Genomic DNA, 10,219 nt, shown 5'->3' with positions numbered 1-10,219 from the left:
CTGTGTACGTGACAGGAGAAATGGGCAACAGGGAAAAGGGCACGAATGTAGAATCTTATGGGATTTAATCAGAAATTATCGTCAATATATCAAACCCAGTCAACACAATGCCTTCATCGTGGACACGATGGCTTGATGTATATTTTATAATTCCTCATGGTAATCCCATCTGATCCCTACAGTACTCTCATTTTGACTCAAGAAAATCACCACCGGGGGAGGGAATAAATACAGTTGTAACTGGGGAAAATAAATACAGTGGTACCTCAGTTTTCAAACAGCTTAGTTCTCAAACTACTTGCAACCTGAACTCTTCAAACCCAGAAACGAGTGTTCCAGTTTTGGAACTCTTTTTGGAAGCCGAACATGCTCTGTTCTGAGTATAACTTCCATTTTGAGTGCCAGACTTCTGTTTTCCTTGTGAGGGAAGGTGGGCCGGGTGGCAAGTAGGAATGGGATGGGGCTGCTCCGCTAGGCAGCGTTGCTGCTTGCATGGGAAGAGGAGCTGGATCGGGGCTGCTGAGCTGGGGAGGGGCAGGCTCCGTTACCCTTTCCGTTGAGGGCTTTGAGGCTGCACTCCCTCAAGGGAGAATTTTAAAGGAGCCCCCCCTCCGCCTCGGATCCCCTGCAACCCTGTGAAGGGAGCCAGGCTGAATAGTTGCTGGGGTTGGGGTAGGTGGAGGCAGCCCGGAAGCTGCATCTGAGAGCCCCTGCACCACTTGAAGGCAGCCAGCCGCTCCTCAGCCAAGCTTCCCGCTGCTGCTCCTACTTGTGTGCAAGGAGGAGTGGAGGCAGGGATCTCTCAGCGCAAAGCCTCCACTTCTGAGAGATCTCCGCCCTGCTCTTGAACAGGGCTGCCTTCAGAGGTCTTCCAAAAGACATCTCTTTGACATCTGATATTTGGGGGGGGGGTGTTCCACAGAGAGGGTGCCACTACCGAGAAGGCCCTCTGCCTGGTACCCTGTAAATGTGAGGGAACTGCCAGAAGACCCTCGGAAGTGGACCTCCGTGATGATGGGGGGATATTTTCTTTTCCTTGTGTTAGATGGATGTTGAAACAAGGTGTGATTGACATGGGCATGTCTGGATCACAGGGCTAGACTCCCAGCATCCGCAGGGCTAGACTCCAGCAAAGTTGGAAAGCTCCGCCAGGGATGCTGCTTCTGTCTTCACCGGCCAACGCAGCCTCCTGCCCTGCCCTGGCACCTGGCTGGAGAATCCCAACTGGGGCTACTGGGACGACAACTGGGACAGGTAAAGCCAAACATCTTCAGGCCTCTTTGCGGACGGGTCAAAATCGCTCATTTCCCCCAAAATATAGTCCGGCCCCCAACAAGGTCTGAGGGACAGTGGACTGGCCTCCTGCTGAAAAAGTCTGCTGACCCCTGATCTAGAAGATCTAGTAGATCCATTGTTGTAACCATATCAAAAAAGTATTTGGTATTTTGCCTTCTTTTGAGATACTTTCCCTTAGTTTTCTGTCATAGTCCAGTGATACTACTCCATTACATTCACCCGTAATAATTATATTTCTGTCATAAACCTCAGACATACTTTCCTCCAATAGTTGGAAGAAATCTCATGCGAAAAGTGGCTCTGAATCTGAAAGTCCCAGTCCCAAATCTTAATCCTGCCACCCTAAGATATTATAAGCAAGCCCCACATACCTCTTTCCACCTGCAATAGGGAGGTTAGAACAACACTTAATACCCGGCAGGGATCACAAGAGCCAGAATTGCTTTGCATTCACAAACGCTGTGTGAAATATCAGTCGTGAACAGAATAATTTAAACAAGGAAACCAACAACAGTATTAAAAGAGAGAAAAACTGGATTTGAAATGACCAAACCACAAGATGAGAAGTCTCCCTAGTAAATGAGGGAAGGGGGAGGCATGGGGGGGGGGCTTTTGAAGTCTCCCTGCTGGCGAGGGAATTGCAGAGCAAGGGCGCCTCTGTCTGTCTGGAGTCCCTCACTGCCTCATCTCCAGCAGGAAGGGGGGATTTCCAGACTGGGACCCTTCACTCTTAGGGGGAGGTGCTGGGGCCTGGGCAGCTGGATGGATGGATGGACATCAGCCTGCAGAAATGCTCCCCCCTTCCTTTCACAGGACTGTTGTGGTCTTGCATGTGTGTGACAAGGCAACACTCAAGAACAGTTCCCACCAACCAACATTACATCATTCCTCCACTGCCCACAAGAGGGCGATCTTTCCTCTACACATGGTAGAATCCTAGAATTGCAGAGTTGGAAGGGACCACGAGGGTCATCTAGTCCAGCCCCCTGCAATGCTGGAATATTTTGCCCAAAGTGGGGCTCAAACCCCCGACCAAAAGATTCAGAGTCTCATGCTCTACCGGCTGTGCTCTAAAAGGGAGTTTCAGTTCAAGCAGAGCCCAGAATAATTAGGGTTGCCATATTTCAAAAAGTAAAAACCAGGACAAGCCGAAAATTGTAGTGTTGGTTTTTTTTTTAGACAAGCCCCAAATAAACGCCAAAAAAGCCCATGAGTTTTCAATTGACTTGTCTTAAATCCAGGACAAAGTGCCATCTTTTGGAAATTCCACCTTTGAAATCTTTTGCTAGTCTTTCTTTTGAATGAGGTGGGGGGTTTTCAATCTGGCCAGTCCCCACGCAAAAGAATAAATGGAAACGAAGAAAGACAGTCACAGGTAGGTAGCCGTGTTGGTCTGCCATAGTCAAAATAAAAAAAATTCCTTCCAGTAGCACCTTAAAGACAAACTAAGTTAGTTCTTGGTATGAGCTTTCGTGTGCATGCACACTTCTTCAGATACACTGAAACAGAAGTTGCCAGATCCTTCTATATAGTGAGAAGGTGGGGAGGGGTGTTACTCAGAAGGGTGGTGGGAATGGGAGATTGGCAGATAGCTGAGATGAGCCTGTTGACGACTCTTAACGACTGCAATTGGTCTTACAGGAAAAGGCAAGGGGCGAGAAGGTGAAAAATGGCTTAGTCATGTATAATGAGATAACAATCCAATGTCTTTGTTCAGACCACCTTCTCACTATATAGAAGGATCTGGCAACTTCTGTTTCAGTGTATCTGAAGAAGTGTGCATGCACACGAAAGCTCATACCAAGAACTAACTTAGTTGGTCTTTAAGGTGCTACTGGAAGGTTCCCCTCTGTAGTTGGGAAGTGACACTGGCAGGAAGGAAGAACAGTCCTGGAGGAAGAATTACACACATCAAATGGGAAGAAATCAGACTTTTACATACTGTATGGGATGCAGGAGGTGGTGAGGGGCTTTTTATACAGCCTTCTTTCTAGAGAAGCTCCAAAAGCCAGATATATGAGCAGAGATCAGGGCGAATGAGAAGAAATCCACTCATAAAGCAGGGATCCCGGGGAATCTGCCTCCTCGGCGCCTGAAACTGAGGCGAGGCTCAGATTTCAAAGGGCGGGAAGTTGGGAAAAGGCGGGAAAAGTCGTTGAGGGGAAGCAGCAGCGGGGGGAGGGGCTCCTCCTCTCTCGCCCCTCAGAGACACAACGGGGACCCTCTTGGGAGGGGGGCAGAAAGGGGTCTCTCTCTCTCCCCCCCTCACAACCCCCTTGCAGCGGGGGGAGGGGCTCCTCCTCTCTCGCCCCTCAGAGACACGACGGGGACCCTCTTGGGAGGGGGGCAGAAAGGGGTCTCTCTCTGTCCCCCCCCCTCACAACCCCATTGCACTCCTCTCATGGCGGAAGGGGACCCCACCCTCTCCCTGCCTGGCGAGGGGGCAGCCGGGCCAAGGGGGGAGAGCCTGGGGGGAGGAGGGGGGAGAGGAAAGGAAGCGCCCCTTCTCTCTCAGGCAGCCCCATGTCTCTCCCCCCCCCCCGAGGCTGGGTCCATCTCTGGGCTTCACAGAGGACCCCCCTGGGCTGGGGGGGGGGAGGGCTTCCCTGGGTCCGCCCCTCCCCCACTCTCCTGACCCACAGGGGGAGGGGCAGCCCTTCCCTCCTCCTCACTCAGCCTCTTCCCTCCCAGCCTCCCTGTTTGCAGATTGAAAACCACCTCCTTCTCTCCCCGCAAACCCAGGTCCCCCCCAGATATGATGCCCCCCCCCGCAGCCATCTCGCCCCCTGCTGTGGGGAGGAGGAAGGAGGGGGGCCAGGCCCCCATGGAGCCCCCTAGGCAGCGCGTCTTCCCGTCCCAACACAGTCCCGTCCTCTTCCCATCCCAACACAGGGAGAGGCTGCTCTATGGTCGTAGCTCTAGGGGCAAGCGCATCCCAAAAGGAACCGGAAGTGTCGCTGCTGAATGCGCCGGAAGTTGCCAGACAGGGAAAGGAGGAGGGGCGTCACTGAAGAGGCCCCCCCCGTCGTCGCCGCCGCCCTTTCTCTTGCAGACAAGGAAAGCGGACTAATCCGGAGCCAGGGAGGCGGAGGACCAAGAGGTAAAGAGGGAGAGAAGGGGGGGAAATAGAGGGGGGGATAAGGGGGGAGGAGGACGAAGAGACCCCCCCCGTAAGGAAAGCGCCCTCCCTGGGGCCCGTCGACAGGGGCCCCGATCCAGGCCCCGACCCAGGGGGGGGAAGGGGGGACCCAAGACCTGCAAGGTCTCCTGGGCAGCAGCAGCAGCAGCACCGCCAGACTCCCCTTTCTCTTTCCTGGGGGGCCGAGAGATGCTCAGCTGCCCTGGCGGGAAGGGGAAGGAGGACCCCAAGCAGGGCTGGGGGTGGGGCTGAGGCCCCCCCATTCTCCCTGGGGTCGTGGGGCGCCTGGCTGGGTCCCCAAGAGACCAGCTGAGTTTCTTCTGGGGATAAGCTTTCGTATGCATGCACATTTCTTCAGATGGGACAATTTTCTACCTGAAATTTGGGAAACACTTTCTCTTTCCTCTCAATAATATCTCTTTCAAACTGTGAACTTTCAGTCCAAAAACCTCTCCCTTTATCTTGTCCAAACAAGATGATTTGATGGTATTGAAACCAATCCGCCACCACACCTCCCACCTCATCCTGTTTATTCAGTTTTATTTCTTCTTCCGAAAAGTCCAAAAGATCTCTGTAAGTTGCCCATTGCTTCTTCCGTATTGCATTTTTAAAAAAGCTGTTGCTTTTGTGGGTTGGAGCCAAAGAGGTGGTTTTCTTTCCAGCAGATTTATCCCATACTGTAAAAAGGATTTTCTGAATAACCTGATTCATAGAGCTCTTGTGTGTTTTAGTTTTATCCTGCCATAAATAAGCGTGCCAACCAAACATAGTCTTACGACCTTTGTTGTAAGGAAAACCTGCTCCTTTCCCCTTATGGGGTATCCAAGAGCCCATATAGTCCTTAAGTGGGTTCCTTATAGGTAGGAGAAAATAACAGAGACCAAGCAGAGAATACGGAGAAGCAAAGCGGCTAGTAAGCCTGGTCTTTATTACGCTATTGCAACAATGTCCCCCCCTCACCACAACCAGGAGGGAGGTGTGCAAGGCCTTATATAGTCTTTTCAAATTGCCCACCCAAGACCCCCCCCCATATCATACAGAAGGAGACTTTCTACAGTAGGAATAGATCACAGGAGGCGGTCCACAGCAAAAACCTGTCCCCAAGGATACCTGTTAATGGTCACTAACTGCATTACCTGGGCAGCCTGGCCATTCTTTTGTGATGGTAAATTTCCTGAATCCAGGTCACAGGCTCACCCTGTTCATCCCTCCTTAAGGCAGTATTCGTAAGCACAAAGAAAATGGGAAGGCTTCCATTTGCCTCCTTTACTGCAGAGGAATATTTGAGTACGTTTCCGGGCACAATTCAAAGTGTTGGTGCTGACCTTTCAAGCCCTAAACGGCCTCAGTCTTGTATACCTGAAGGAGCGTCTCCACCCCCATTGTTCTGCCTGGACACTGAGATCCAGTGCCGAGGGCCTTCTGGTGGTTCCCTCATTGCAAGAAGTGAGGTTACAGGGAACCAGACAGAGGGCCTTCTGAGTAGTGGCGCTTTCCCTGTGGAATGCCCTCCCATCAGATGTCAAGGAATTAAGCAGCTATCTTATTTTTAAAAGACATCTGAAGGCAGCCCTGTTTAGGGAAGTTCTTAATATTTCATGCTTTACTGTTTTTAACACTCCATTGGGAGCCGCCCAGAGTGGTTGGGGAAACTCAGCCAGCTGGGCAGGGTAAAAATAATAAATTTTATTATTATTATTATTATTATTATTATTATTATTATTATTATTGGTCTGTGGTGCTCAATGTTTAGGTATAGTAAATATTAGGACTTAATTAGAACTTGTGTGTTATAATGGAGATACGTTATAAGATAGTCTCAGTGTATTTTAGAATGGGAGTTATGTGAAGGGTTTTTTTGTGTTTGATCCGTGTTTCTGTGTAAATACTGTGTGTCAGACTGAGAATGTCATCAGGAAGGTCTAGGAAAGGGTCACCTGCTTCTGAGCATCAGAAATGAGCATGGAAAGAGTTAATATCATAAACCTACCGGAATTGGCCCCCACCCTTTGTAACAAGCAGCTGTAGTTCTTTTGGGATTTAATATCAGCTCATGAAAAGTTGGGCACACGACCCAGAAAGGTGCCTGGCTCCCTCTGTCTGAAGGCAGAGATATGTACCACACGCCATAGTCGAATTCGGCTGGACTTGCCATGGGAAAGCAGAAGGGGCAAGCAAGGAAGGGGGAGACGGCCAAAGAAACCTGCTCTCACACAAGTGCCCCCCTTCCGTAACCTTAGCAAAGCCCAAGTTCAAACACCAGCCCCTATTTAAAAGAGGCCCCCGTAATGACGACACTGGACTGCCCTTTACGGTTGCCGTAAGTTACTCTTCCAAGTCCCAAAAGCGCGCAGCAACTCTGGACTATTTTGCAGGGCTGTTGTTGGCCGGCTAACAGGCGGCCAGCACAGTTGCAACTGTTCTACTCACACATGTATAGGCACATTTGGGTGATGTCGCGACACAAATATGATTTCTCGATATTGAAATATTGTTGGGGTGTCAATGTCCCCCTTGCGTCAATGTGCCCCACCTCCCCCATTCCGCATTTTCAGAGGAGGGGGAAGAAGGGTAAAGTGTGTCCCACCAGATAAGACTCCCATCCTCCCTGGCCATGGGCCATCCTTGCTTGGGCAGGTGGTACTTTGAGTCCAACCACATCTGGAGGGCCAGAGATGCCTCAACTCAGCATAGAAGGTTCCTCTAGGGCTCAGTGTTACTTGGGAGTTGGTGGAACAGGATCTTAAAGGTTCTTGAGACATTTCCAAGGGATTGTGATTGGTATCCAGACCATAACACTATAAATCCAAGGTGTCCCCACTGAGCAGTTTATCAACCCTGTTGGCCGCTGGGGAAGACCTTCTGAAGGAAATCGTTTCCCCCAAAGTTGCTTCCTTCCTTTCTTCGCTGCTGCTGCTGCCCACACTAAAGGAATGTCTGGATGAAATCCCAGGGATGTCTGGCTCCTATGTCTAGTTGATACAGTGGTGCCTCGCAAGACGAAATTAATTCGTTCCGCAAGTTTTTTCTTCTTGGGAGTTTTTCGTCTTGCGAAGCACGATTTCCCATAGGAATGCATTGAAAATCAAACAATGCGTTCCTATGGAGACCGTCCGGGGACAGAGGGGGAGCGCCGCGCGCCTTCCCCTCTGTCCCCGGACCTGTTTAATGCAAGGGGCGGCGGGGAGAAGATTGCTTCTCCCCGTTGCCTGCCCCGCAATCTCCGGGGACAGAGGGGAAGGCGCGCGCACCTTCCCCTCTGTCCCCGGACCTGTTTTAAAGCAAGGGAAGGGGCAGCGGGGAGAATCGCTTCTCCCCGTTGCTGCCCCTTGGTTCAAAAGGGGTCCGGGGAGAGAGGGGAAGGCGCTCTGTCCATGGAGATTGCGGGGCTGGCAACGGGGAGAAGTGATCTTCTCCCCGCCGCCCCTTGCTTCAAAAGAGGTCCGGGGACAGCGGGGAAGACACGCTGCGCTTCCCCGCTATCCCCAGAGCTTGTGGGGCAAGCTTCGTTTTGCGAAGCAAGCCCATAGGGAAATGCGTCTTGCGAAGCGGCTAAGAAAACGAAAAACTCCTTCGTCTAGCGAGTTTTTCGTCTTCCGAGGCGTTCGTCTTGCGGGGTACCACTGTATTCTAGAAAAAAGTGTAGCTAAGATTCTGAGTTACAGTCGTGGCTGAGAAATACAGCCAGGGAATATGATACTGATTTGAAGATTGATTTCTTCTTTACACATTCTTGTTGTTGTTATTGTTATTGTTGTTGTTATTATTATTATTATTATTATTATTATTATTATTATTATTATTATTATTACTATTATATTACATTCAGGTGGACACACCACTGGTTTCATCTTCTTTCTATTCTTTTCCACACTCAGTGTTATTCACCTTTAATACTCACCTTTTTCAGTGACATACATATTTTTATCTTCTGATCTTCAGATGAAGAGAGGTATAACAATTTAATAAATAATTCCCAGTTGGAGCAGAGCTAGAATATCCAGAAGCCCTTGGCCACCCAGGGCAAAGGAGGAAGAACAGTGAGAGAGGCCTGGACAGGGAATCTCCGCTAAGATAAGCCAGTGTCAGGAGGCGGGTGTGAGACCTGGCGGCATATAATTATTATAAATCATAATTGGGGTGGGTGTCTCAATCTGGCCTTCCCAGCAGTCAGGCTCCAGCTGCTTTCCTTCTGCATCTTGAGCTCTCTCCATTCAAGAATGCAAGGCTGAGAGATGGAGGTCCAACCCCAAGAACATTCTCCAACTGAGCACTCCTTCAACCGACCACAAGCACCAAGCCTTGTCACTAGACTTATATATGGGTCTCCAGAAATGGTCAGTATGGACCTCCTGAGGCCAAAGGGACTGTGCAGGTGATTAATAAACATCTTTTTTTTTTAAATAAATTTTTTATTGCAAGTTTCAGACAAGAAAAAGTCACCAAACATATACAATACCTTCACCAAAGAAAAACAAACAGCGAAAAACATAAGTAGACAGAAACATAAAAATAAAATAAAGAAAATCATAACTGTTCATAACAATTTTTTTCATAACTAACTGGACTTCCTCACGTCTCCCATCCCTGCATTCTTAATACTAAAGTTATAAACAGCAATTTATTACCTTATTTCAATTCTTATTTTGTACTTCTCCAATATTATGTATCCAATTTCAAATAATTTTTATCAAATACTAGTCTGCAATCTTTTAAACATAATATTACTTCAAATTTCATCTTCTTCTTAAATATCACTTAGTCTCATATATCTTTCAACTAAGTTGCTGATACCATGTTATTTTCAATCGTGCAATTTCTTAACATTCATACAATTTATATTGTTTTTGTAAGTAGTCCTTATACTTTTTCCAGTCCTCTTCCATTGTGTCCTCTCCCAAGTCTCGGATTCTGCCAGTCATTTCGGCCAGCTCCATATAGTCTATAAGTTGCGTCTGCCATTCTTCCAGTGTGGGCAAATCTTGTGTCTTCCAGTATTTTGAGTCCAATTTAAAAACCTCTTGGATGAGTATTCTTGCTGCTGTTGCTGCGTACATGAAAAAAGTTCTGTCCTTCTTTAACACTTTCTGGCCAACAATGCCCAAGAGGAAGGCCTCTGGTTTCTTGGGGAAGGTATACCTAAATACCTTTTTTAACTCATTATAGATCATCTCCCAGAAGGCCTTCACTCTCGGACAAGTCCACCAGAGGTGAAAGAATGTTCCTTCAGTCTCCTTACATTTCCAACATTTATTATCATGCAGATGGTATATTTTTGCAAGCTTGACTGGGGTCATGTACCACCTATATATCATTTTCATAATATTTTCTTTCAAGGCATTACATGCCGTGAACTTCACTCCGGTGGTCCATAACCGTTCCCAGTCAGCAAACATAATATTGTACCCAATGTCCTGAGCCCATTTTATCATGGCTGATTTAACTGTTTCATCTTGAGTGTTCCATTTTAACAGCAAGTTATACATTTTTGAAAGTACCTTAGTCTTAGATTCTAACAATTCTGTTTCTAGTTTCGATTTTTCCACCTGGAACCCTATCTTTATGTCCAAATTAAAAACCTCCTTAATCTGAGCGTAATGTAACCAATCTCGCACTTTGTCCTTTATTTTCTCCAAACTCTGCAACCTCCAAGTGTCTCCAACCATTTCTATTATTTCCCAATACTTCGGCCATACGGCCTCCATATTGAGTCTTTTTCGAGCCTTAGCTTCCATTGGTGATAACCACCTTGGGGTCTTATTTTCTAGTAAGTCTTTGTATTTT

The 10,219-nt window shown here is 48.2% G+C and overlaps 2 protein-coding genes across 4 annotated transcripts in view; both read left to right on the top strand.

The window, feature by feature from the left end:
• LOC310699314 (uncharacterized protein) overlaps window positions 1-10,219 on the top strand; it is a gene marked incomplete at its 5' end in the record, with an annotated part of 338,944 nt that overhangs the window by 233,565 nt on the left and 95,160 nt on the right. The window lies entirely within an intron of this gene.
• LOC310701446 (uncharacterized protein) overlaps window positions 1-10,219 on the top strand; it is a 55,882-nt gene that overhangs the window by 41,757 nt on the left and 3,906 nt on the right. Inside the window, exon 1 of one of the 3 annotated variants that reach the window (XM_083492287.1) lies at window positions 4,191-4,396. The exons of the other annotated variants lie outside the window; for them this stretch is intronic. Coding sequence (XP_083348413.1) covers window positions 4,261-4,396 — 136 coding nt within the window. The 5' untranslated portion in view covers window positions 4,191-4,260. Of the gene's footprint in view, window positions 1-4,190; window positions 4,397-10,219 lie in introns of those variants that run through there. 3 annotated transcript variants of the gene reach the window in all.

Source organism: Podarcis liolepis (assembly GCF_965112155.1).
Source record: "Podarcis liolepis genome assembly, chromosome: 2".
NCBI lineage: Eukaryota > Metazoa > Chordata > Lepidosauria > Squamata > Lacertidae > Podarcis > Podarcis liolepis.
The sequence above is the reverse complement of the archived record's forward strand: the minus strand, read 5'-3'. Positions and strand labels throughout refer to the sequence as shown.